Consider the following 25,285-nt stretch of genomic DNA (forward strand, 5'->3'; position numbering starts at 1 on the left):
TGACTGCCAACTCTGACACCCACCTGCTTCAGGGGCAGAGCCTGACCCTGACCTTGGAGAGCCCCCCTGGTAGTAGCCCCTCAGTGCAATGTAGGAGTCCAACGGGTAAAAACATACAGGCGGGGAAGACCCTCTCCGTGTCTCAGCTGGAGCTCCAGGATAGTGGCACCTGGACATGCACCGTCTTGCAAGACCAGAAGAAGGTGGAGTTCAAAATAGACATCGTGGTGCTAGGTAAGGGAAGCCCCTCTTCCTGCAGTCTCCTTCCTGCCCCGGGGGCTGACAGCCCCTCCCTCTGCTCTGACTGCCCTGCTTCTGGGTCTGGTGCTGGGAGGTCAGGAGTGGAGAAGACTAGGTCCCCTAGAGCTGAGGCCTGTCTTGAAGGACTCACTGGGGCCCTCATCCTCAGGGGGCTGATTGACAGCCACCCCTCAGTGTGGTGGACATGGGGAAAGGAAAGGCTGGGGAAGGTAAGGATGCTAGAGGCCCGAGTCTCCTTTGGAGGCCCCAAAGGAGGAATGTCAGGGAGCTTACTTTCTTTGTTGCCTCAGCTCCCCACCCCTACCAAGTTGGCAAATCCACTTACTCAGGGACACTAACACCAGTAAGCCAACCCTGATGATGTTCTATGTTGTACCTCTGGACCTCTGAGCCAGGCCACTGTGGGGAGACCAAGGTCCTACCCCAGATCCTGTCCCCTGGGTGCTTATGTGACTTAAGGTGGACATAAGGTAGTGTGCCAGTTTACTGCATGTACACTGATTGAAATCCTGGTTCTGCCACAACCATGTGACCTTGGAGGAGTTACTAAACCTCTCTGCACCTTGGTTTCAGCCTCTGTGAAATGGGGATGATGTTAACTGCCATAGTGCCTACCTCGTATTAAGTTGAGGACTGATATACGTAAGGCACTGAAAATGGTGCCTGGCACAGAGTAAGCCCTAGTTAAGTGTTCACTCTTATTTTGTGAAGGGTGATGAATATGCCTCTAAGGAGTGGAGGCCAAATGGCTTCTGTGGTCCAGGAATCCTAAGGACAGCAAGGATCCCCTGTGGCTGGGCTGCTCTGTGATGGCTTCCGGGAGGAGGGAGGTGGTCTGCTGTAGGAAAATGCTGGGTGGAAGAGGGGAGAGAAGGCTGGAGAGGTAGGAAGGAACTGAAGTATCTGAAATGACAAGGTGGGTGTCTGGACTCATCGGGTCCCCTTCCATCTCCCTGCTGCCCCCGCATGCCGACCCCACGCGTGCACCCTCATCTTCCTATCTCCTCACCCAGGGTCTCTCCCTTCCCACCTCCAGCTTTCCAGAAGGCCTCCAGCATAGTCTACAAGAAAGAGGGGGAAAAGGTGGAGTTCTCCTTCCCACTCACCTTTACAGTTGAAAGGCTGATGGGCAGTGGCGAGCTGTGGTGGCAGGCGGAGAGGGCTTCCTCCTCCAAGTCTTGGATCACCTTTGACCTGAAGAACAAGGAAGTGTCTGTGAAACAGGTTACCCAGGACCCTAAGCTCCAGATGGGCAAGAAGCTCCCGCTCCACCTCACCCTGCCCCAGGCCTTACCTCAGTATGCTGGCTCTGGAAACCTCACCCTGGCCCTTGAAGCGAAAACAGGAAAGTTGCATCAGGAAGTGAACCTTGTGGTGATGAGAGGTGAGGGGCCAGGCCAGGGAGGGGTGAGCAGGGGAAGGAGGTGGAGGGGCCTGGCCCAGGGCTCTCTCTGAGGCAAGCCAAGCCCCAAGAGGGGATGCCTAGGCCCTGGTCACTTGGATGAAGTGAGGGAGGGCCCTCTGGGTTTGGGGCTGGTTTTGAACTGAGATATCCATGAGCCAGCCTGGGGCTGGCTTCACTGAAGATCCCCAAAGCACTTGGGCTAAGAACCAGGGTTCCAGTTCTGCCTGTGACCAGCCCTCTGTGATCCTGGCTAAGCCCCCTCCCACTGCAGGCCTGCTTCCTGACCTGTCTAATAAGGATAATGAAATCTGCTCTCTGTATGATAGTAATGATGATAATGTCAAGCTCCAAATTCAGTTTCTGGCTTCCTTATCTCCTTATCATCATAACAACTCCACAAATAGTAATGGCTAACACTTAATGCTCAGCACGTGCCGGGCCCCATCCAAACACTTTACATGTATGCCTGCCTTTACTACTATCCGGGCGCAGGTTGTTAAGTCACTTGCCCAGAGACAGACAGCTGCTAAGCAGTGGAGCTGGGATTCAAATCCAATACCACTGGACCCTAAACGCTGTTTTTCCTCATAGAACTGCATGAAAACCTGCTCTAAAAGGCTAAAAGAAGGCCACCCATATAGAGTATCATTTTAATTGTTCTACTGAATCTCAGGCCTTCAATCTCAGCCTCTCGTTCCTCTGCAGCCACTCAGCTCCAGGAAAATTTGACCTGTGAGGTGTGGGGACCCACCTCCCCTAAGCTGATGCTGAGCTTGAAACTGGAGAACAAGGAGGCAAAGGTCTCGAAGCGGGAGAAGGCGGTGTGGGTGCTGAACCCTGAGGCGGGGATGTGGCAGTGTCTGCTGAGTGACTCGGGACAGGTCCTGCTGCAATCCAACGTCCAGGGTAAGGACCCAGGTTCCAAGGCCTCTGCCTCCTGTGCTGCGGGACCTTCCTGTGGTTGGCAGAGACCACCCAGAGTCCCGGCCTCCCAATGCCTGAGCTGGGGGGTTGTGGGTATGGTGTCGTGTCCTGGAGGCATAGAAGTGATGAAGTGAGGTAGGGTGTGGTCCTGGGCTCTAGGCTGCCAATTGTAGTTCTACAAGTTCCCACTCCCTCAGGTCTACAGCCTAGGAATGGGGTCCACCTGACCAAGAGCCCCCCCTCCCTGGTTCCTGGCTTTTCTCCAAATCCAGACGCACTTACACACACTCACACATGCACACACACGCACTCTCACACACATGCACACACTCCCACACACTCACACACGCACACACCACTCACGCACTCATTTGCACACACTCATACACATACTACACACACATCCACACTCACACACCCACACACCATGTACTCACACACATACACACTCATACAGTCACACACATACTCACACTTATACACACGCAATACTCACACACTCTTACACATTCACGCAATACTCATCTACCCATCCACTGTCATACACGCACACTTACACACTCTCATACACACCCACACACGCACGCATTCACACACGCACACACATATACACACGCCCACACACGCATGCAGTCACACATGCACACACATTCACACACGCACACTCACACATGTATACACATTCAAACACGTGCACACACGCACACACATTCACACACGTGCGTGCACACATTCACACATGCACTCACACATGCACACATATACACACGCACACACTCACACACATATGCACGCACCGTCACGCACACCATTTACACATGCACACACATGCACACTCACACATGCACACACATTCACACACGCGCACACACATTCACACATGCACACTCACACATGCACACACATTCACACATGCGCACACACATTCACACATGCGCACACACATTCACACATGCACACGCACATGCACACACATTCACACGCGTGCACACACATTCACACATGCACTCACACATGCACACACACATGCACTCACACACACAGCCCAGGGTCTAGACCACTGCTTCTCTATCTCCAGAGTGCCTTGTGGTCTCTCAAACATAAAACCGATTCCCGAGCACTGGTGGCCTTTGAGAGCCCCCAGGCACCCCCCCCTCCCCCAACCCCAGGATCAAACCAGAGACTGGCCAGGAGGGGTTGCAAGGCAGTCCGAAGTCCCCTGGCCCGTGGAGGAGGCTGGTGCATTGAGCATATTTCTCTCCCTTGCAGTTCTGCCCACATGGCCCACCCCAGTGCAGCCAATGGCTCTGATTGCGCTGGGGGGCGTCGCCGGCCTCCTGCTTTTCATTGGGCTAGGCATCTTCTTCTGTGTCAGGTGCCGGCACCGAAGGGTGAGTGACCCCACACCTGGTCCCCACAAGGCTCTCAAACCCCTGAGTCCTGTACCAGGAGATCCTGTATATGGGACCTCATTTTGGCCCAGCTCCCTCTGCCCACCCATAAGTTCCCTTGCTGCCCTGTCCCAGATCCCACTCGAGGGAGAGACAGGAAGGAGCAGAGAGTTAATTCCAGGATAGACGGCCTGAGCCGTGTAACTGCTTCTCCTGTCCCAGGTTCCCCCACTCGCCCCGCCAAGGGGCACCTCCCTTCTGGAGGCCTGGGACCCTCGTGACTCCCTTTCTTGTCCCTGGACAGCGCCAAGCAGAGCGGATGTCTCAGATCAAGAGACTCCTCAGTGAGAAGAAGACCTGCCAGTGCCCTCAGTAAGGATCTGGGAGGAGGGGGTGGGAGAGGGGAAAGGGGGAGGAGGAGGGAGAGAGGAGGGGGAGGAAGGGGAGCAAAGGGGGTAGGAAGGGAGAACGGAGAGGAGGAAGGAGTTGAGGAGGGAGAGTTGGGAGGGGTGGAGGCGAGGAGATGGGGGCTAAAGGGGTGTGGTGAAGAGGATAGAGGGGTGGGAAAAGGAGGCCAGGAGCTAGAAGGAGGCAGAAGTGGGAGGGTGGAGCTGAAGGAGCAGCAGGCCAGGGCCTTTCTGGACTAGCTCTGCAGCTGTGGCCCAGAGGCTAGCACTGCACTGGAAAGGCCATTGGAGGTGCTAGAACACAAAGGGGTTGCAGCGGGGACAGACCTGCTCCCCTTCTTCTTTGTTCCTGCAGCCGGTTTCAGAAGACAATGTAGCCCCATTTGAGGCATGAGGCCAGGCAGATCCCACTGCAGCCTCCCCAGGTGTCTGCCCCGCGTTTCCCGTTGGGCTCATGGCCTGCGGACCAGATGAATGTAGCAGATCCCAGGCCTCTGGCCTCCTGTTCGCCTCCTCTACAATTTGCCATTGTTTCTCCTGGGTTAGGCCCCAGCTTCATTGGTTGAGTGTTGCTCTCTATTTTCCAGAGGCTTAATCACACCATTCTCCCCACCGTTTGCTTTTCCTTCAAGCCCTAGCCCTTCTCTCATTATTTCTCTCTGGCCCTCTCCCCACTGCTCATTTGGATCCCAGGGGAGTGATCAGGGCCAGCCCTGGCTGGCGTGGAGGGTGAGGCTGGGTGTGTGGAAGCATGGAGCATGGGACTGTTCTTTTACAAGACAGGACCCTGGGACCACAGAGGGCAGGAACTTGCACAAAATCACACAGCCAAGCCAGTGAAGGATCCAGAGGTTTCTGGCAGCCAGTACCTCCTGCCCCACGCTGCCCGCTTCTCACCCTATGTGGGTGGGGCCACAGACTCACGTCCTGACCTTGCACAAACAGCCCCTCTGGACACAGCCCCATGTACACAGCCACAAGGGATGCTTCACATACTCTATTTGAGTCTTACAAAAATCCTACAAGGCTGGCAGTGACAGAACTAAGATGATCATCTCCAGTTTATAGACCAGAACCAGAGCTCAGAGAGGCTAGATGATTGACTACCAAAGGTCATACAGCTAGCAAGTGCTGGAGTCGGGACTAACCCAGGTCCCTTGTCCCAAGTTCCACTGCTGCCTCTCGAATGCAGGGACAAACGCCACACGGCTCTCACCAGTGGCTAGTGGTGGGTACTCAGTGTGTACTTTTGGGTTCACAGGAGCACAGCACCCATGGGAAGGGCCCATCTCAGAGAATTTATGAGCAGGGATGAAGGCCTCCCTGTCTAAAATCTCTCCTTCATCCCCCGCTGGTGGCAGAATCTGTTACCAGAGGACAAAGCCTTTGGCTCTTCTAATCAGAGTGCAGGCTGGGAGCACAGGCACTGTAGGACAGAATGCCCAGTGACCAGCCGCTGACCCTGTGCAGAACCTCCTGGAAGCGAGCTTTGCTGGGAGAGGGGGTAGCTAGCCTGAGAGGGAACCCTCTAAGGGACCTCAGAGGTGATTGTGCCAGGCTCTGCGCCTGCCCCACACCCTCCCTTACCCTCCTCCAGACCATTCAGGACACAGGGAAATCAGGGTTACAAATCTTCTTCTTGATCCACTTCTCTCAGGATCCCCTCTCTTCCTACCCTTCCTCACCACTTCCCTCAGTCCCAACTCCTTTTCCCTATTTCCTTCTCCTCCTGTCTTTAAAGCCTGCCTCTTCCAGGAAGACCCCCCTATTGCTGCTGGGGCTCCCCATTTGCTTACTTTGCATTTGTGCCCACTCTCCACCCCTGCTCCCCTGAGCTGAAAGAAAAATACAATAAACTTACTATAAAGAAGATGCTTTGTGTGTGTGTGTGTGTGTGAGAGAGAGACAGAGAGACCCCTTCTCTGGGGACCAAGAATCTTCTGGTCTTTGGGGTCGGACCCAGAGGAGAGGTTGCTGGGCGTGCCCCAGGAAGGAGATGAAGTTTCCCTGGAGAGGGAAAAATTCTGTGGAGGCTGGCTACCCACCTCCACAACCCACAGGGGCTCTGTGTGGGCCTGTGTGTGTGTGAGGCTGAGACTCTGTAATTACACGTGTGTGATATACCGTGGGGGAGAGACTCAGGGTTGTGTGAGCTCTCCTGGTGTATGTGTGTGGCAGAGAAAAAGGACTATGAGAAACTGTAACATGTGTGTGCAAATTGTATCCCCAACATGTGTGTTTGTGTTCCAGGAGGAGGAAGCAGAGTGTGTGTGTCTGTGTGCATGCATGCGCCCACATCCTTTTAGCTTGTGCACACCCACCCCCAACTCCACAAGCAGCCCCGGTTTGCACCGCAAGCCCCCTCACTCCCAAACCCAAGGCCCAGCCCTCAGACAGATACACACAGTGACACACGCTTCCTTCTCCCCGAACAGCTAGCTCCTCAGTCCCCAACAACACCAGCTGCCTCTTGGAGCTTGTGTTCGTGTTCAAAACGGGAAGGGGTGGGGGCAGGACATGAACCATTTCACCAATGAAGCCGGTTCCCAGCCATCCTCCTCACCGCCCTCCCTCTCAGCGCCTTCCTTGCCTCTCCTCCCCGAGTCACCACCGTCCAGTTCCCCACCCTACACTCATTTCCCGCCCCCCCGCCCCCCACAAAGCTGTCCTGCAGTCCCTCTAGCCTGGGCTCACTGGCAGGATGACCCTGGGAGAGAGGGTCCTGGAGAGTGAGGGGGCAGAGACCGAGCGAGCCGCGGGCTGAGCCTGGGAGGCCGGGACTGAGGGGGAGGAGGGAGGCCCGGGGGAAGGGAGGGAGGGAGACAGGGAAGGAGGGAGGAGGGCGGGCGAGCTGGAGCCGGCAGGCAGCGGGAGCCAGAGAGAGCCGCGTCGGGAGTGCGGTCTCCATGGCAGTGCTGGGCGCAGCCAGAGGTAAGACGACCCCTGCTCCATCCCCTGTGTTGCCTCCCTTTTCCCCGCAAGCTGCCTCCTCTCCCCTGGGCTGGCCCCTCCTCCCCAGCCACCTGCTGTTTCTGCCCTGGAGAACCTGGAGGGGGACAGGAGGGAGGAGCCGCCTGACCTTACCCCTTCATCCCAAAGGGCGAGGGACCCCGTTGGCCAGGGAACCTCCCAGATCCCCCTTCCCACCTTCCTCTGACCTCTCTCTGTCCTTCACATCTTTTCTGCCTCCTTCCGTCTCTGACTCCCCATCTCTTTCGTCCTGAGCCCACCAGCTGGGCCTGGGTGGAGGTGGGTGGGAAGGGGTCCAGGGCTGTAGGAGAGGACACTGGGGGCTGCTCTTGGCCAAGTCCCTCCACCTCCATCTGGCTGGCCATTGCCATGGCAACTAGGGTGTACTGGGCTCCGGAGGGAAGCCAAGGGTGGGGGTGGACCAGGACCTCTTGGGGAAAGCAAGGGTCTGAGCTGCTTCCATGGGAAACAGACCCTTTCACTGCTGTGCCCCATTTTTACCCCGCTTACCCTAAAGCCATTATGGGCTTCCTTACAGCCCCACTCTGTTCAGGGTTTCACCTGATTCCCTTACCCCCCTTCCCGGGGTTCACTGAAGCTCAGCATCACGCACTAAAACTGGGACCATCCTTCCTCCCATGAGAGGGAAACTGAGGCTCTGGGCCAGGGAGGAAGAATCAAGGTCTCCCCGAGGGGAATCAGCACCTTATTGAACATTTGGCTTTTCTTCTCAGCCTCCTATTCCCTGCTCCCTCCCTCCCTCCCTCCTCCAGTCCCTCCTCCCTCCAAAGCCTCCTCTCCAGGGGGTTTGAGCTTTTCCTGCTATTTTCAGATACTACCACTTTGCCCCCTCTTTCTCTTCTGCTCAAACTCTCCTCCTTCTCCCTAGTTCCCCCTCTTTCCATTTCTGGATGCTTCTGATGTCAGCGGTTTCCCCGCCTTCAGGTTCCCTAGCACCCTCTTCGGTCCCAGACTCTTTTCTCCCATTTCCCAGATCTGGGTAGCTGGAGGGTGATCACCCAGGTTTGGGGAAGTAGGGGCTAAGCACCAAGACCCACATCCAGGAGACTGGCAGGTAGGGGAGGAAGGCTGTAATGCCATATCCCAGTTCACTGTGAACCCTCAAGAGGAAACCAGTCATGTGTCTCCCATCAGTAGTTCTGAAGAGACATTTAGGGACTTGAAGATAGGGGTGGAGTAGTGCTGAGCAGGGGATGTTCTAAGAAGGAACCTGGGAGTTCCAGCGGGAGGAGAAAGGGCTAAAGGAGACAGGGAGGTGGGAATACCGTCTTTCCTAGAGGTCTGGAAGAGTGCGGCTCTCATCTGTGTGGGGTGTTTAGCTGTCAGATTTAAGGCAAAGGAATGTTCTGAATGACCCTCAGGGCCTTAGTCATCAGTCATGCCTACAGTTTCAAGAAACGGGGCATAGGAGGCTGGTTGGAGACCAGCCCAGCCCTACCTTTGCCCTCTACCTCCCACGTCTCATCTTTCCCTTGCAGCCTGTCCAGGGGGCTGAGCCCCACCCCCAAATCCCTGGGGCATCCAGAAGATTCCTGACTGGTCAAGAACCAGAAGAAAAAGAGACCTGGAAGTCCCAGCATGGGGACCAGAACCCCCCAGCCAGCCTCATAGTTGGGAAAGTAGCCAGCTTGCCTGCCCCATCAATTGCAGGGATGCTTAAGGAAGGCCCCGCCCAGTATGAAAGCTGAGGATTGCCTCTGCTGACCCTCAGTCTCCCCCCCTGCCCTCTGCAGCTGCCCTCAGCTGGGTCCATCATGCAATGCTGAGCACTGGGGTGAGCCTGGGGGCAGCCTGCCTGCTGACAGGGCGAGGATTGTGGGGATCATGGGAGTGTTTGTGAGTGGGGCTCCTGGGTGAGACCTAGCCCCCACCCCCACAGAGCTCAAGGGGGTGGGGGGCTGAGGACAGGATGGCTCGGGGCGGGGCGGGGGCAGAGGAGGCCTCCCTGCGCTCCAATGCATTGTCCTGGCTGGCCTGTGGGCTCCTGGCGCTGCTGGCCAATGCCTGGATCATCCTCAGCATCTCGGCCAAGCAGCAGAAGCACAAGCCACTGGAGCTGCTGCTCTGCTTCCTAGCGGGCACACACATACTCATGGCAGCAGTGCCCGTCACCACCTTTGCTGTGGTGCAGCTGCGGCGTCAGGCTTCCTCCGACTATGACTGGAACGAGAGTATCTGCAAGGTCTTCGTGTCCACCTACTACACCCTGGCCCTGGCCACCTGCTTCACGGTCGCCTCACTCTCCTACCATCGCATGTGGATGGTGCGCTGGCCCGTCAACTACCGCCTCAGCAACGCCAAGAAGCAGGCACTGCATGCCGTCATGGGCATCTGGATGGTCAGCTTCATCCTCTCCACACTGCCCTCCATTGGCTGGCACAACAACGGCGAGCGCTACTATGCCCGCGGCTGCCAGTTCATAGTCTCCAAGATCGGCCTCGGCTTTGGCGTTTGCTTCAGCCTCTTGCTACTTGGGGGAATTGTCATGGGGCTGGTCTGCGTGGCCATCACCTTCTACCAGACACTGTGGGCCCGGCCCAGGAGGGCTCGGCAGGCCCGGAGAGTGGGGGGTGGTGGGGGGACCAAAGTGGGTGGGCCAGGGGGCTTGGGTACCCGGCCAGCTTTTGAGGTGCCAGCCATTGTGGTGGAGGATGCCCGAGGGAAGCGGCGGTCCTCGCTGGATGGCTCGGAGTCTGCCAAGACATCCCTGCAGGTCACCAACTTGGTCAGCGCCATCGTCTTTCTCTATGATTCACTCACAGGGGTGCCCATCTTGGTGAGATCGGGGTCCTCCCCACCTGTTCTCCCCAATATCCAGGCCCCAGCATCATCACCTGACCTCCAACTTCATCAGCCATACAGCAGCTCCGTCATCTCTCCTCCAGTTCCATCATCCATCTTCCTCTCCTCTGTCCATCCCCCACTCCATTTGTGGCCCCCATCTTGATCATCTGTCCTTTAGTTCCCACTACCCTGTTTACCCCAGCTCCAGCATCTGCTTCAGTTCCCACTCCTCAGCTCCATCACCGTCCTTCAGCTCCACTACCCGTCCTCCAGCTCCGTCATCCATCCTGCAGCTCCACGGTTCAGCCGCAGACCTCTCATCCAGCCGCTGGGCTCCACTCTCCATTCCCTCCTTCCCTCTGGCGGCCACATGGTCTCTGAGCACTCTTGGGTGGAAACCCCACAGGGCTCACCCCACCACCCCATCTAGTCACTGTTCCTGGGTTCCTCTCTGTCTCTACGGTTCCTGGTTCACCTCTGTTCCTCTCCCTCCTGACCACAGGGCTTTGTCTCCAGCACTCTCCCCGACCTTCCTCTGAGTCAGTCCCATCCCTTCCCTCTGTTCACTCCATCTCCACCTCCGGCTTCACCTCTGTTGGAGCACAGGGATCAGGCATTACTTCTGACGTCTTGCCCACCAGCTGCACTAGGATATGGGGTTCAGGTGGGCTCCTCAGCTCTGGCCCTGACCCAGCCCGCTCCCACCCTTCCCCAGGTGGTGAGTTTCTTCTCCCTCAAGTCGGACTCGGCGCCCCCCTGGATGGTGCTGGCTGTGCTGTGGTGCTCCATGGCACAGACGCTGCTGCTGCCCTCCTTCATCTGGTCCTGCGAGCGCTACCGCGCCGACGTGCGCACAGTGTGGGAGCAATGCGTGGCCATCATGTCTGAGGAGGATGGAGATGACGGTCAGAGGAGGGGCTGGGCTTTGGCTTTCCTGGACATCTATTTATTCCCTTTTCTGCCGCTCCTTCTCAGCCAGAGGATGGGCTACCCTGGAGTGCCCCCTACTGGACAGAACCTGCACCACCCTGGGCTCCCCTTTCCCTAAGCAGGCACCCTGCTGTCCACTCACTGCTTCCTGCAGCACTCAGGGCTCCCTTCACTGGGCCTGGGCTCCTCCCCAGAAGCCCACACTGCCCAGCTCTGGCACTATGGGGAACCTGAGCTTCCCGAGAGAGGCCCCCCAGCTATAGGGACGGCTCTTGGGGGAGTGCAGGTAATTGTTTCAATAACTTCATCTATATGTATGAAGCACTCCAGTCAGGATTTAGCACTGAACGCAGCAAATGCTAGCCACTCTCACTGTCCTCTTGGAACATACATGCTAATGGGAACTAAAGGGGTCTCTGGGAGCTTATAAAGGCAGTGGTGGGAGGCCGGGGTAGGCATTCCCTACCTGTAACCACTCTGCCCATTTTCTCTCCTAGATGGGGGCTGTGACGACTATGCAGAGGGCCGAGTTTGCAAAGTTCGCTTTGATGCTAATGGAGCCACAGGACCAGGGAGCCGGGACCCCGCCCAGGTGAAGCTGCTGCCTGGAAGGCACATGCTCTTCCCTCCTCTTGAGAGAGTCCACTACTTACAGGTATGGAACTGGGGGATTACACCTCCTACCCTTGGTGCCCCTCATCACTTTTCTCCAGTGTCTGTTATGCACCCCAATCCCCTCTTCCCTAGCCCTGGCTTTCAGGGCACCATAGAGCTGGGTGAAAGAAAGCTATAGCAAGAGAGGCATCCCTTCAGACCTTGTGGGGCCAGGTTTGCCCACCGCAGCAAACGTTTGGAAGGTTAAGAAGCTGGCACCATCTTCCGGAGTCCCCACTTGGTTCCTGCCTCTGCCTCTGTCCCTGCAGCACCTTCAGGTCTTACCCACTCCTCTTCACAGGTCCCCCTATCCCGGCGTCTGTCCCATGATGAGACAAACATCTTCTCTACCCCTCGGGAACCAGGCTCCTTCCTGCACAAGTGGTCATCCTCTGATGACATCCGGGTCCTCCCAGCCCAGAGCCGGGCCCTCGGGGGTCCGCCTGAGTACCTGGGACAAAGACACAGGTTGGAGGATGAGGAGGACGAGGAAGAGGTTGAAGGTGGGGGGCTGGCCAGCCTTCGCCAATTCTTGGAGAGTGGGGTTCTGGGGTCAGGTGGGGGACCCCCACGGGGTCCTGGCTTCTTCCGGGAGGAGATCACCACCTTCATCGATGAGACACCTCTGCCTTCTCCGACTGCCTCACCAGGGCACTCTCCTCGTCGGCCCCGGCCACTGGGCCTCTCACCCCGCCGACTCTCCCTTGGGTCCCCTGAGAGCAGAGCCGTTGGACTTCCTTTGGGACTAAGTGCAGGGAGACGCTGCTCCCTGACGGGGGGTGAAGAAAGTGCAAGGGCTTGGGGAGGATCCTGGGGCCCAGGCAACCCCATCTTTCCCCAGCTGACCCTGTGAGCCCAAGCAAGCCTGCTGAACTCAGAGGAGGAAGCCTGAGTGAGTAACACCTCATTCTGGCCGAGAGTAGGGCAGCTGCCTCCAGACTCTGGGGAGACGGGCGCTAGATTTGGGGCTCAGAAGGCCCTGCTCTCTCCCATCCAAGTGACCAGATGCCCTACTCACCTTCCATCACCCCTAGCAATATGTATTAAAGTCTGAAGTGTTGCCATGGAAACCTCAGTGTCCAGTGTACTGCGGTGGAAAGGGGCTTGGAGGGTGGAGTGGCTCACAGGGGACACGACAGAGCAGGGGCAGCAGACAGAGGCACAGAAGGACACAAGGAGAAATGATCACATGCTCCACCAGGCAGCCTCGCACAGGGAAGGCTGGGAGGAGCATATCCTGCTGGGGGCGGGGCTTGAGGACACACATGTCTTTGTTGGTTTGGGGTATGAAGGATCTCTGTTCAGATTTGTTGAGGTGCTTTTAGAGCTTGGCTCCAGCCCCAGTGCCCAACTCTCCTTCTAACCCCAAATCCATCCAGGGGCTCACTTTATGGGCAGGAAAGGGTTTGGGGCTGACGCAGTGTCCTGGGCCTGGACACCTCCTCCTTGCTGCATTTTAAAGCTCTTTCTCCAAAGGAGTGCAGGGGGGATGAGTGTGGGGGGGAGTGGGGGAGGTGGATGAGTGTGTGTGGGGGGGTGGATGAGTGTGTGGGGGGTGGATGAGTGTGTGTGGGGGGTGGATGAGTGTGTGTGGGGGTGGATGAGTGTGGGGGGGATGAGTGTGTGTGTGTGGGTGGATGAGTGTGTGTGGGGGGGTGGATGAGTGTGGGGGGGTGGATGAGTGTGGGGGGGCGGGGGGTGGATAAGTGTGGGGGGGCGGGGGGGGGGCGGCGTCCACACTCCTTTTTCTGGACCCAGAAGCGTGTGTGTGGAGGGAACACAGCCCCAGTAGTTACCTCCAGACCTCAGGGGCTGAAGTCACCGCTGGGGCTGAAGTCATCCTCCATGGATGCCCAGGCCTGCTCCAGTTCCCGCCTTTTGCCCTCCTCCTCCCAGTTTCTCCCTCTTATTCCACACTAGACCAGCTTTGTCCACTCAGCACTCTTCTCTCTCCATCTTTCACATGGGCCTCTCCCACCATCGGGTCTCAGCCCCATCTCTCTCTCTCTCGGCCCCCCTCATTATTTCTCCCTCTCCCTCCGCCTCTCCATCTCTCCTTCCTCCCCCTCCCTCCCCCTTCCCCCCTTTCCTCTCCCTCCCTCTCGGCTCCAGCATTTCCCCTCGGCGGCCAGCGGCTCCGACATCATGCTCCGGCTCCTCCGGCCGCTGCTGCTACTGCTGCTGCTGCTGCCTCCCCCGGGGTCCCCTGAGCCCCCCGGCCTGACCCAGCTGTCCCCGGGGGCGCCCCCGCAGGCCCCCGACTTGCTCTACGCTGACGGGCTGCGCGCCTACGCCGCCGGGGCTTGGGCGCCGGCCGTGGCGCTGCTGCGGGAGGCGCTGCGGAGCCAGGCGGCGCTGGGCCGGGTGCGGCTGGATTGCGGGGCGAGCTGCGCGGCCGATCCGGGCGCCGCGCTCCCCGCCGTGCTTCTCGGGGCCCCGGAGCCCGACTCCGGGCCGGGACCCACACAGGGGTCCTGGGAGCGACAGCTCCTCCGTGCAGCGCTCCGCCGCGCAGACTGCCTGACCCAGTGCGCAGCACGGAGGCTGGGCCCCGGGGGCGCGGCGCGGCTTCGCGTGGGGAGCGCGCTCCGGGACGCCTTCCGCCGTCGGGAGCCCTACAACTACCTGCAGAGGGCCTATTACCAGGTGGGGAGCGGGCCGGGCAGCTCCGAGGGTCCCAGCCCTCACCACGACGCTGTCCTACTTTGCGGTGCCCAGGAGTAGGCGGATGCTGTTGCCCGGGCCCCGGGGGGACGGGGCTGGGGAGCGTACCGCGGGCCTCTGCGTAGGAGCTGGCTACGCGACCGCGAGGACCTGTTGAGATCGCAGAGGAGCAGCCGAGGGGGAGTGCGAGCAGAGTGGGAATGGGGCGGGGAGGTCGTGAGGCGGGACGGGAGCAGATCGAAGATGGAGGGACAGGGCCGCCTTTTCCTAGGAATGAAGCGGAGGCGGTGGGGGCGAAACCGGCTCTCGGACGGGAAGTGTGCGTGGGTGTGTGTGTGTCGTGTCGGGGGTGGTGGTGAGTGTGAACCTTCGCTTGGGGCAGGAGGTAGCTTCGGAAAGGAAGGAGCCGACGGAGGCAAGGTTGGGGTCCTCCGAGGCCAGACCTCTGCGGGCGGGGAGGGGACAGCACGCCGCAGCCGCCGGTACCGCAGCAGTTGCCTACGTGGCTGGGGAAACGGGGCGCCGGTTGTACTCACCTCAGCTCAGGGTCCTAGAGAACTGCGGGTTTTGCTGGTCGCTGAGGTCTCCCCCACTTCCCCACCTCACTTAAGCCATCACTTCCACCTGGTCTCCCAAATTGAGATCCTGAAGTCCTGAGACTCATGTCCCACCCAACTCCGACGTCTTTAGACCCCCTTTCCTTCAGTGCCAGCCTTCTGAGTGTCCCAGCGTTCTGGCCTCTAGGGGGTCTGCAGTTTGGGCGGTAGGCAGTTCTGATTGGCCAGTCTTCCATGAGGCTCTTGGGCACCCAGAGTGTGTGTGTGGGGTAGGGTGGGGAGGCTGGCCAGGGGGCAGAGGTCTGCCCCCCCGTCCCAGGGCTCTGATACCCTCCTCCCTCCACCTCCTCAGTTGAAGAAGCTGGATCTGGCAGCTGCAGCAGCACACACCTTCTTTGTAGCAAACCCCATGCACCTGCAGATGCGGGAGGACATGGCTAAGTACAGACGAATGTCGGGAGTTCGGCCCCAGAGCTTCCGGGACCTGGAGACGCCCCCACACTGGGTGAGACCCCCAGCACCACCCCTGTCTTGCCCCCAGCCTTTTCCTGGCTGGATACACAGGCCTCACTAAACTGCGCGTTGTGCTGCTTGAGCATACAGAGATGGGGTAATGATCCTCAGCGACCCTGGCGGGGAGTCCTTCTCTAGGACTTCGTTTCCTTCCTGGATGATCACTGAAATCTGATGTTCCAACAGTATGATTCTGAGGCCCACCCTCATTCTTCTCCACGGTGAAGAGGGACATGGAGTCCTTGCCCCAAATGAGACCAACACCCCTCTCCTCCCTACCTCCCAGTTTGGCAACCCCTGGATCTCAGGTGACTGACTGCTCCCTTCCCCAACAGGCAGCCTATGACACAGGCCTGGAGCTACTGGGGCGCCAGGAGGCAGGACTGGCACTGCCCAGGCTAGAAGAGGCTCTGCAGGGGAGCCTGGCCCAGATGGAGAGCTGCCGTGCTGACTGCGAGGGGCCGGAAGAGCAGCAGGGGGCTGAAGAAGAGGAGGATGGGGCTGGGAGCCAGGGGGGCCTCTATGAGGCCATTGCAAGTAAGGGTCCCGTGTATGGGGGGGTGGGTCGGTGCCCAGGGAGGGGCATGAACAAGCTGAATGGCTTATGGGTTTCCTCTGCAGGACACTGGATTCAGGTCCTGCAGTGCCGGCAACGTTGTGTGGGGGAAACAGCCACACGCCCTGGTCGCAGCTTCCCTGTCCCAGACTTCCTTCCCAACCAGCTGAGGCGGCTACATGAGGCCCATGCTCAGAGTCAGTTGGGGAAGGGTGGAAACGGGGAGTGAAGATTTGCCTCTGCTGCTATCCTGAGCTCCATCTCTCTATCCCTCCCATCTGTCTCTGGATTTGTAGTTTCACTGTCAGGGCTGCATGGGAACCATCGCTTCACAAGGACTCTAATTTGCCCTCCTTTGGCGCCTGTGACAAGCTCAGGAGATGGGCTTCCTTCTGCCTTGCTGCTTCTCACCTTCCTTTATTTTCCCCCCTCTTGCTCTTCTTTGAACTCTCCAGCTAAGGTATGTTTGCACCAGTGTTTGAAAGAACCAGCAGCTGAACTTGTCTGCCAGTGGGAGGGGGGCTCTTGGAGTTGGCTGTCTGGCCTCTGGAGACCACCTTCTCCAGCACTGCCTCTGCCCCAAGGATCAATGTGCTCTAAACCTTCATCCCCTGACCCCTGACCTTGTCACTCCCTCTCCAGTGGGCAATCTGTCCCAGGCTATAGAAAATGTCCTGAGTGTCCTGCTCTTCTACCCGGAGGATGAGGCTGCCAAGAGGGCTCTGAACCAGTACCAGGCCCAGCTGGGAGAGCCAAGACCTGGCCTCGGACCCAGAGAGGTAACCACCTCTCCACACTTACCTGGGAGGTAGCCCCAAATCAAACAAATAGACCTGAGAAGTAACCTGGACCCCACCCACCGCTGGCCTCTTACCCAAGCACTCTAGTCACCCAAAGGACTTCAAGTCCAGCATCTGACTTCTGTCTCCACTCCCTGCTCCCCACGGCAGCCTGGAGTTCTGATTCCAGCCCTCAGCCCCATCTCTCTTGCCTTTACTTCACTGCTGCCTGCCACCAGCCCCTGAACTCATGCACATACACACACCCACACACTCACACACACTCCCACCCCCTACACCCTTTCCAGTTTAAGTCCAGATGCTCTGAAGCTGCTGAGGGGGAATGTTGAACGGAGGAACCAGGGGGCATGGTGCCAGGTTCAAGGAGCATGGAGCACCCAGGCAGTGCCCTAGAGCCGGGGCTTCCCTGCCCTCCTCCAGCCCCCGTCACTGCTCATCATCTCACCCTCAGGACATCCAGCGCTTCATCCTCCGATCCCTGGGGGAGAAGAGGCAGCTCTACTATGCCATGGAGCACCTGGGGACCAGCTTCAGGGATCCTGTGAGTCACTCCACTTCTGCCCATCTCACCCCTCTGCACTCCCAGGAGGGATGGCACTCTGATTTGCAACAGAGTTTTCCATTTTTCCACCATGAGGCTTGGAGAAGAGTCTGCCATCCCAGTTTTACAGGGACAGAGACAGTGTGCCTGTAGTTAGGGCGGCTTTGGGGTCACGCAGGCCTAAGTGTCAGTCCTCCTCTGCCCCAAACATCTCTGAAGTTCAACTTGCCTCTGCCTCAATTTCCTTACCTGTAAGTTGGAATAATCACATCTGTTTCACAGGGCTGTTGAAACCACATCATTTGATAGCAAAATATAGAAAGCTCTGTTACTGCTGCTTTTATTTCTCTTCTTGTAGTTATGAGAGGAAACTGCGGGGCAGAGGTTATCTATGGCTAGGACTAGGGCATAAAGCAGGCGTTCTCAGTCTTCCTGGCGCTACTGATATTTTGGATCTGACATTTTGGATAATTCTTTGTTGGGGCAGAGGGCAGGGCCTGTCCTATGCCTTGGAGGGTGTTCAGCAGCTTCCCTGGTGTCTACCCAGTAGAGATCAATAGCACATTGACAGCCCCTGAGTCATGGCAATCAATAATGTTTCCACACTTTGCCTGATGACCCCTGGGGGGCAGAAGTGTCCTGCTTGAGAACCACTGGCTAAAGGTGAGAACTCTGAAGCTAGTTTTTTAATTTTTATTTTATTTTTGGAGACAAGAGTCTCACTCTGTCACCCAGGCTGGAGGGCAATGGTGCGATCTTGGCTCACTGCAACCTCCACCTCCCAGGTTCAAGCGATTCTCCTGCCTCAGCCTCCTGAGTAGCTGGGATTACAGGTGCCTGCCACCTTGCCTGGCTAATTTTTGTATTTTTAGTAGAGACGGGGTTTCACCATGTTGGCCAGGCTGGTCTTGAACTCCTGACCTCAGGTGATCCATCTGCTTCGGCCTCCCAAAGTGCTGGGATTACAGGTGTGAGCCACCACACCCGGCCTGAAGCTAGTTTAAAACGTAACGCTGCTTTGGGAGGCCGAGGCAGGTGGATCACCAGATCAGGAGTTCAAGACCAGCCTGGCCAACATAGTGAAACCCTGTCTCTACTAAAAATACAAAAAATTAGCTGAGCATGGTGGCGGGCACCTGTAATCCCAGCTACTTGGGAGGCTGAGGCAGGAGAATCGCTTGAACCCGGGAGGTGGAGGTTGCAGTGAGCTGAGATCACACTATAGCACTCCAGCCTGGGCGACAGTGTGAGACTCTGCCTCAAAACAACAACAACAACAAAAACAACAACAACAACAACAACAAAACAACTAACTCTGTCACTTCTAGCTGTGTGATCTTGAGCATGTTACTTTACTTCTCTGTGTCTCAGGGCTCTCAATTACAAAATGAGCACTTGAATATTGTCTGTTTCATAAGACTGTTGTGAACTTTAAAGGATAAATTCCATTGCCATGAATAAAACTCTTAGAATAGCTCCTAGCAGGTAGTAAGTGCTATATGAGTTATAGTTGTACTTGTTGTTACAGTTTGATCCACTGCCCAGGGCTCCTGACATTGAGTCCTGGGCTTTGCCTACCTCCATCTTCCTCTCTGGAAACAGGAGGACCTTAATGAGATATTTCAGCTCTAATGTCAGGGATTCCAGGGGCTGACCTCGGTGGGTGATGATGCTTTTCTGGACTGTCACAGGACCCCTGGACCCCTGCAGCTCTCATCCCTGAGGCACTTAGAGAAAAGCTCAGGTAGGAGATGCCCTGTGGTGGGAGGGGCTTGGCCCAAGCTGGGAGGCTGGGTCTGGACTGTCCCGTGCACCCACTGAGCACATCTCTCACCCCTGAGAGAGGATCAAGAGAAGAGGCCTTGGGACCATGAGCCTGCGAAGCCAAAGCCCTTGACCTACTGGAAGGGTGAGTTCCTGGGAGGGAGAAGGCAGGAGCCTGGAGGGTCTGGGGACTGCCAGCTACTGCTCTGCCTGCCCTTAGGGGATGCTCAGCCACCTCTGCTCTGTCTTTTCCCTGGCAGATGTACTTCTCCTGGAGGGTGTGACCTTGACGCAGGATTCCAGGCAGCTGAATGGGTCGGAGCGGGCGGTGTTGGATGGGCTGCTTACCCCAGCCGAGTGTGGGGTGCTGCTGCAGCTGGCTAAGGTAGGAAGACCTGCAAGTTCATCAGCTTGTTCAAGACTCTTGGATACAATCACCTGTTCCCTTGCTCTTGGCCTGCCCCCTTCATTCTGCCTGTCCTGATTATCCAACCGGGACTGTGCTTACCACTACCTCTCAGCTGTGGATAAGTTCCGTCTTGTCTTAATTTAGCTGACATAGGTGGATGTTCTTTACAAATGAATTTTGCTAGAAATTGATAGGAAGAACAAAACAAAAACCATGAAGGCATAAAAATGGATGAGTGTGCAGGTAAGGATTGCTTGGTCAGCCAAGAGTTTAGTTACTGGCTTGGTTGATGGCTCAGCAGACACGCAGGCCTTTCTTTCCCTCCTTCTAGTTTGGGTTGAATGACTCATACTCACCAGGCTGAGGCTACCATTTTATGAAGCTTCAACCCTTATCTTAGGTTAGTGCTCATTCAGTAACATACTCACTGAGTAGCTGCTATACACTAGAAACTGCTGGGTTCTAGGGAGAGGAAGATGATTATAGACTCTGCCCTTTGGGAGCTCACGTGTAGAGGTGGAAACAGACAAGGAAATACATAATATAAGCAGGTGGTAAGTTTGGTAAAAGAAGTATGTACTTGGACCGGGTATGGTGGCTCATGCCTGTAATCCCAGCAATTTGGGAGGCCGAGGCGGGTGGATCACCTGAGGCTGGGAGTTCGAGACCAGCCTGACCAACATGGAGAAACCCCGTCTCTACTAAAAATACAAAAAAATTAGCCAGGCGTGGTGGCGCATGCCTGTAATCCCAGCTACTCGGGAGGCTGAGGCAGGAGAAGCGCCTGAACCTGGGAGGCGGAGGTTGTGGTGAGCTGATATCGTGCCATTGCACTCCAGCGTGGGCAACAAGAGCGAAACTCCATCTCAAAAAAATAAAAAAAAGTATGTCAAATAGAAGCACTGAAATGCACAGTTATAGAAGGCTTGCTGGAGAGGTGGTGTTTGAGCTCAGTCTTAAGGATGAGTTAGCCAGGTGACTGGGGGTGGAATCAGTCTAAGAGGGAGAAGAGCAAGGTGCATTCTGGGAGCTGCAGTCAAGCACAGGGGTGAGAGCAGGGCCAGCTCCATAGTCATTACCTGTGTGATCTTGGGCAATTTATTTTAACATCTCTGAGCCTAGTTTGCTCATCTATAAAATGGAGATAATAATAGTGTTTTTGTCATAGTGTCGTTGTGAGGATTAAATGAGTTAGCACATGGTAAAGCTCTTAGAACACAGAATCATCACTGGCTGGGTGTGGTGGCTCATGCCTGTAATCCCAGCACTGTGGGAGGTCAAGGCAGGTGGATCACTTGAGGTCAGGAGTTCAAGACCAGCCTGGCCAACATGGTGAAACCCGGTCTCTACTAAAAATACAAAAAAATTCGTGTGCATTGTGGCAGGCACCAGTAATCCCAACTACTGGGGAGGCTGAGGCAGGAGAATCACTTGAACCCAGGAGGCGGAGGTTGCAGTGAGCCGAGATCACACCATTGCACTCCAGCCTGGGCAACAAGATCGAAACTCCATCTCGAAAAATAAATTTTTTAAAAATAATTAATCAATTAATTAATTTACAAAGAACATAGAATCATCAGGGTGTATGTTACCAAGAGACAGTATAGGGGAAGAGGGAGAGAGCCCACACATGAAGGCCGAGGGACGGTGAGTGTCTTCTGTGGCCTCCCAAGGAGTTTGGGCTGTATCTGTGTATGGTAGACAGCTATCGAAGGATTTTAGGACGGTTGACTTTTGCATTCCTGTAGAACCTCCAAGTGCAGGCTCTGGAGTCACCTGTAGGAGTGGTAGAGCCCTCTAGTGGCAGTGTGTAGAATGCAGTGGGAGAAAAGACCCGGAAAAGGGGAGTAATTGACGAGTGCCACTGTTGGCCGGTGAGGTGGCTCACACCTGTAATCCCAGCACTTTGGGAGGCTGAGGCGGGTGGAGTTGAGGCTTGAGCTCAGGAGTTCCAGACCAGTCTGAGCAACGTGGTAAAACCCCGTCTCTACAAAAATACAAAAAATTAGCTGGGCCTATGCGCCTATATGTTCCCACCTACTTGGGAGGCTGAGGTGGGAGGACCTCTGGAGCCTGGGAGGTGGAGATTGCAGTGAGCTATGATGGCGCCACTGCACTCCAGCCTGGGTGATAGAGCAAGACCCCGTCTCAAAAACAAAAAACGAAAAACAAAAAAACCCCCAGGTTAGATGGCTTGGGTGACTAGGTGTCTCTCAGAAGTGAGATTTGTATGCAGGGGTAACTAGATAGTTGTGCTTAAACAAATTCAAAAAGTAGACAAAAAATGGGTGTCAGAAAAGCGAATGATTCCAGTGTAGACATCCAAATATTAGGAGACCCCCAGGTAGTGAGAGTGGTCGCGGAGGTGGCTGGGTAATTGTGACTCAGTATCAAGGAGTGGGGGAGCCACGGAGTCCACAGTTTCTTCGAGAGAATGTCAGGTGGGAAGAGGTCAGAGAGGGAGAGCCCGCTGATGCTGTCTCCGTACCACCAGTCAGCTTCCTGCCAGGACCTGGCCTAACTGTGGAACTTCCTGTTAGGGTCCTGTTTCCAGAGAGATTCCTGTACTCTTGGCTCACCGGGGATTAATGATCAAGCCCTTCCTGCCTAGTTCCCAGCTCTGCCCCACTTTCCCAGCTGTCCCTACCCTCTCAGAGGCCCCCTTACTGCTGTAGGAAGCTCTCCCGAGTTCTGTCCACAGTCCCCTTGGTAAGTGGGATTCCAGCCTGTACCAGAGAGGGACAGTCGGACAGCCGTGGCAGTGGGCACTCTCTGGGAAAGAGCAGCAGCTCAGGAAGAGAAGCCACAACAGAACTGTGGGAGCGTCTAGCTTCTTCTGGAGAGCTGGAGGGCCGGAGGGAGGGTCTTGCAGCCCTGCAGACAGTGAGGGGCTGGGGGAGTGACTCCACGGTAAACTCCTTCCTATTTAGGATGCAGCTGGGGCTGGAGGCAGGTCTGGCTATCATGGTCGCCGCTCCCCTCACACCCCCCATGAACGCTTCGAGGGGCTCACAGTGCTTAAGGCTGCGCAGGTGAGCACAGGAGGCACCCGGGCCCATCTGATGCCCAGACCTGGAGGAGAGGCTGTGCAGGAAGCCGGGCCCCAGGGCCTGGGCTTTTGTGAAGGAGCTTTCTTGGGACCTAGACTACCTGATAGGACCCAGCATGGAGAAAAGGGATGTTCTGAGAGCTGGGGCAGTTTGGGCTGACGGACAGAGCTGGATGCCGAGAGACTCCAAACCCACGGGTGGAGAGCAGCAGAGCTGGGCAGGGGCTAGGGCCGAGACCACCCTCCCATTGCCTTCCTCCGTTTCTGCCCTGCCTTTCACTGCCTGCAGCTGGCCCGGGCTGGGACAGTGGGCAGTCAGGGTGCTAAGCTGCTTCTGGAGGTGAGCGAGCGGGTGCGGACCTTGACCCAGGCCTACTTCTCCCCGGAACGGCCCCTGCATCTGTCCTTCACCCACCTGGTGTGCCGCAGCGCCATAGAAGGTATGACAGGGACCCCCCACTGCTCTTCTCCAACCTCAGGCCCTGCCCCCAGGACACTGCCCCCAAGAGCCCCGGGGTGGACGTGCATGGCATGAGCCCACAGGGTGGCAGATGGGCACAGGGGCACAGACGTACCCCCAGACCCCTTTGTGTCCTAGGAGAGCAAGAGCAGCGCATGGACCTAAGTCACCCAGTGCATGCAGACAACTGCGTCCTGGACCCTGACACGGGAGAGTGCTGGCGGGAGCCCCCAGCCTACACCTATCGTGACTACAGGTGGGCAGCCCCCCTAGCGGTCAGGCAGGTGAGCGGACAAAGGTCATCCCACTGCCGGCCTGGGCCTGGGTTGGGGTCTCACTGCCTCTTGCCTTTTTCCCTCCCCAGCGGACTCCTCTACCTCAACGATGACTTCCAGGGTGGGGACCTGTTCTTCACGGAGCCCAACGCCCTCACTGTCACGGTGCGTGGAGTGGGGGGTGTGACGGTGTGACAGAGGGCCCAGCTGTGGGGTCAGGATTCAAAGCAGAAGGCTCCAGAGGCAAATGCAGGGAAATGGCCAGGGCTTTTAACCCTTTCACTTCCCCGCCTCCCCAGCCCTCCCGCTGCTTCCTCCGTAGCAAGGTCTCTAAGTGGCCCCATCAACCCTACCGTCAGTATTTGTCTCACCTCCTAAAGAAGGGTGAATGAAGCACAGCTTGCAGGTGCCTCCAGGACTCCATGGCCCTATTCTAGGGATTTGGGGAACTTGAAATAGTCCTTCCTCTTTGCAGCGAGATGAGCACAGTGGCTGGTGCCCAGCTACCAGGGCCACCTCGACTGGGGCTCGGATTTTTAACCTTTCTGAGGTTTAGTTTCCTAGACTGGGGTGATAATAATAGTATGGATTTGAAAGGGTCGTTGTACGAAGTAATTTAGGTAACGTACCTAAAAGAATGAGGCAGCGCCTGGTAATAATAAGCAATTAATGAATGTTAGGTGGGAAATTTCCAGACACCAGGGGCTAGGATTGGGTAGGAGGAGAGGGGCAGTGATTTTTCATCTGGTTGTGGGGTGTGAAAATGGCTCCAATATCTGTATCCCCTTCTACGTAGAGTCTGGTACTGCATGCGCAGCCCCAGATTGCTTCAAGCCCTGGGTTCAAAGGGCTAAGTGGGAAAAATCAGGGTACCGGGGGTCAGGAACCAACAGGAGACCATCCGTGGAGACCCCTTTTTCCTTTGGTTCCCAACTCCGCTTGCATTTTTGCTCTGCAAGTTGAAGCTGATTTCTCATTTGCCCCAAGCTAGTCCCTGAATTAAGGAGTAGGAAGTGGTAGCGAGAGAGCTGACCCTCTCTGTGTCCCTGTCCCCATCCCGCTCTAGGGAGTGAGGGCCAAGTTCTCTAAGAAAGCCAATCCCTGGAGCTGAACCTGCCCTCATCCCCCCAGGCTCGGGTGCGTCCTCGCTGTGGGCGCCTTGTGGCCTTCAGCTCCGGTGTCGAGAATCCCCATGGGGTGTGGGCCGTGACTCAGGGACGGCGCTGTGCCCTGGCACTGTGGCACACGTGGGCACCTGAGCACAGAGAGCAGGTAAGGAGTGGGGTAGGAAGGCTCACAGTCGGTGAGGGTCAGGGGCTGAGCTGGCCCAGGGCAGTTGGGTGCAGGGAACTGGCCACACTCTCCTCCCCAACCCCAGGAGTGGATAGAAGCCAAAGAACTGCTGCAGGAGTCACAGGAGGCGGAGGAAGAGGAAGAGGAAGAAATGCCCAGCAAAGACCCTTCCCCAGAGCCCCCTAGCCGCAGGCACCAGAGGGTCCAAGACAAGACTGGAAAGGCACCTCGGGTTCGGGAGGAGCTGTGAGTGGCTGAGCCAGCTCCTTGAGGATGTGGCCACTTGACTTGTGGAAGGCCATCTTGATGCCAGGACCCACGGGAAGCCTCTGTGTGACATCAGGAGCAGAACAGCAAGCTCTCTGTCCCTGCACCCCCACCATCTTGGGGACCTACAAGGGCCTGGACTCAGAGGACAGTGCATAGGCTAGCCTGGAGCTCACCAGGCCTGGGGAGCCGGGACTGGGCCCAGCTGCCGGACCTGCAGCCCTGGACACATGGGGAACACTGTGCCTCCCTGAACGGAAATGGCAGGGGAGGAGGCTGATGCTTTAAATGAAGGGATGGTGGGGTTGGGGGGTATAACCCTGCTCCTCTCTCCCAGTCTGTGCAATAAAGGTCGTGAAGATCTCTCAGCCAGGGGCCAGTCGAGGGTAT

At 56.8% G+C, this 25,285-nt stretch overlaps 3 protein-coding genes and 1 long non-coding RNA gene across 9 annotated transcripts in view; 3 read left to right on the forward strand and 1 right to left on the reverse strand.

Moving 5' to 3' along the window:
* CD4 (CD4 molecule) overlaps positions 1 to 6,258 on the forward strand; it is a 34,209-nt gene extending 27,951 nt beyond the window's left edge. For both annotated transcript variants that reach the window (XM_024256502.3, XM_054527902.1), the window contains exons 5-10: positions 1 to 234; positions 1,298 to 1,645; positions 2,372 to 2,572; positions 3,860 to 3,981; positions 4,286 to 4,353; positions 4,744 to 6,258. In XM_024256502.3, the coding sequence (XP_024112270.2) occupies positions 1 to 234; positions 1,298 to 1,645; positions 2,372 to 2,572; positions 3,860 to 3,981; positions 4,286 to 4,353; positions 4,744 to 4,765 (995 nt within the window). In that variant the 3' untranslated portion in view covers positions 4,766 to 6,258. The remainder of the gene's footprint in view (positions 235 to 1,297; positions 1,646 to 2,371; positions 2,573 to 3,859; positions 3,982 to 4,285; positions 4,354 to 4,743) is intronic.
* LOC129049308 (uncharacterized) lies at positions 106 to 15,130 on the reverse strand. 2 transcript variants are annotated; one of them, XR_008512308.1, is made up of 4 exons: positions 14,948 to 15,130; positions 1,556 to 1,590; positions 1,368 to 1,455; positions 106 to 1,164 (listed from the first exon to the last, which is right to left on the reverse strand). It is a non-coding gene; the product is annotated as an uncharacterized LOC129049308 (long non-coding RNA). The 2 variants fall into 2 exon arrangements; XR_010135702.1 differs by lacking the exon at positions 106 to 1,164 and having other exon boundaries at positions 1,321 to 1,455.
* Positions 7,221 to 13,231, forward strand: GPR162 (G protein-coupled receptor 162). Of its 3 annotated transcripts, none has more exons than XM_054527901.1 (5): positions 7,221 to 7,319; positions 8,858 to 10,104; positions 10,879 to 11,068; positions 11,591 to 11,748; positions 12,049 to 13,231. In XM_054527901.1, exons 2-5 carry the CDS (start codon positions 9,289 to 9,291, stop codon positions 12,598 to 12,600), a joined length of 1,716 nt encoding a protein of 571 aa, XP_054383876.1. In that variant the 5' UTR covers positions 7,221 to 7,319; positions 8,858 to 9,288; the 3' UTR covers positions 12,601 to 13,231. The 3 variants fall into 3 exon arrangements, with proteins under 3 accessions (XP_054383876.1, XP_024112274.2, XP_009245653.3); XM_024256506.2 differs by having other exon boundaries at positions 8,858 to 10,155; positions 12,049 to 13,230; XM_009247378.3 differs by having other exon boundaries at positions 8,858 to 9,153; positions 12,049 to 13,229.
* On the forward strand, positions 13,507 to 25,263 carry P3H3 (prolyl 3-hydroxylase 3). 2 transcript variants are annotated; one of them, XM_002822836.6, is made up of 15 exons: positions 13,510 to 14,393; positions 15,321 to 15,473; positions 15,817 to 16,018; positions 16,103 to 16,234; positions 16,680 to 16,816; positions 17,289 to 17,378; positions 19,070 to 19,122; positions 19,220 to 19,287; positions 19,403 to 19,527; positions 22,482 to 22,583; positions 22,890 to 23,040; positions 23,199 to 23,316; positions 23,425 to 23,500; positions 24,467 to 24,607; positions 24,714 to 25,263. In XM_002822836.6, the coding sequence occupies exons 1-15, from the start codon at positions 13,893 to 13,895 to the stop codon at positions 24,876 to 24,878; spliced, it is 2,214 nt and encodes a 737-aa protein (XP_002822882.3). In that variant the 5' UTR covers positions 13,510 to 13,892; the 3' UTR covers positions 24,879 to 25,263. The 2 variants fall into 2 exon arrangements, with proteins under 2 accessions (XP_063568069.1, XP_002822882.3); XM_063711999.1 differs by having other exon boundaries at positions 13,507 to 14,393; positions 24,467 to 25,263.
* The last annotated feature ends 22 nt before the right edge of the window (positions 25,264 to 25,285 follow it).

This window comes from Pongo abelii, chromosome 10, assembly GCF_028885655.2.
Source record: "Pongo abelii isolate AG06213 chromosome 10, NHGRI_mPonAbe1-v2.0_pri, whole genome shotgun sequence".
NCBI lineage: Eukaryota > Metazoa > Chordata > Mammalia > Primates > Hominidae > Pongo > Pongo abelii.

Excerpts from the sequence above, each read along its gene's own strand:
- P3H3 (XM_063711999.1), top strand. The coding sequence starts at position 13,893 with ATGCTCCGGCTCCTCCGGCCGCTGCTGCTACTGCTGCTGCTGCTGCCT. Across the intron at positions 17,379-19,069 it reads GGACCAGCTTCAGGGATCCT|GACCCCTGGACCCCTGCAGC; the intron begins GTGAGTCACTCC and ends GGACTGTCACAG. Across the intron at positions 19,123-19,219 it reads GCACTTAGAGAAAAGCTCAG|AGAGGATCAAGAGAAGAGGC; the intron begins GTAGGAGATGCC and ends CTCACCCCTGAG.
- GPR162 (XM_024256506.2), top strand. The coding sequence starts at position 9,289 with ATGGCTCGGGGCGGGGCGGGGGCAGAGGAGGCCTCCCTGCGCTCCAAT. Across the intron at positions 10,156-10,878 it reads TCACAGGGGTGCCCATCTTG|GTGGTGAGTTTCTTCTCCCT; the intron begins GTGAGATCGGGG and ends ACCCTTCCCCAG. Across the intron at positions 11,749-12,048 it reads AGAGAGTCCACTACTTACAG|GTCCCCCTATCCCGGCGTCT; the intron begins GTATGGAACTGG and ends TCCTCTTCACAG.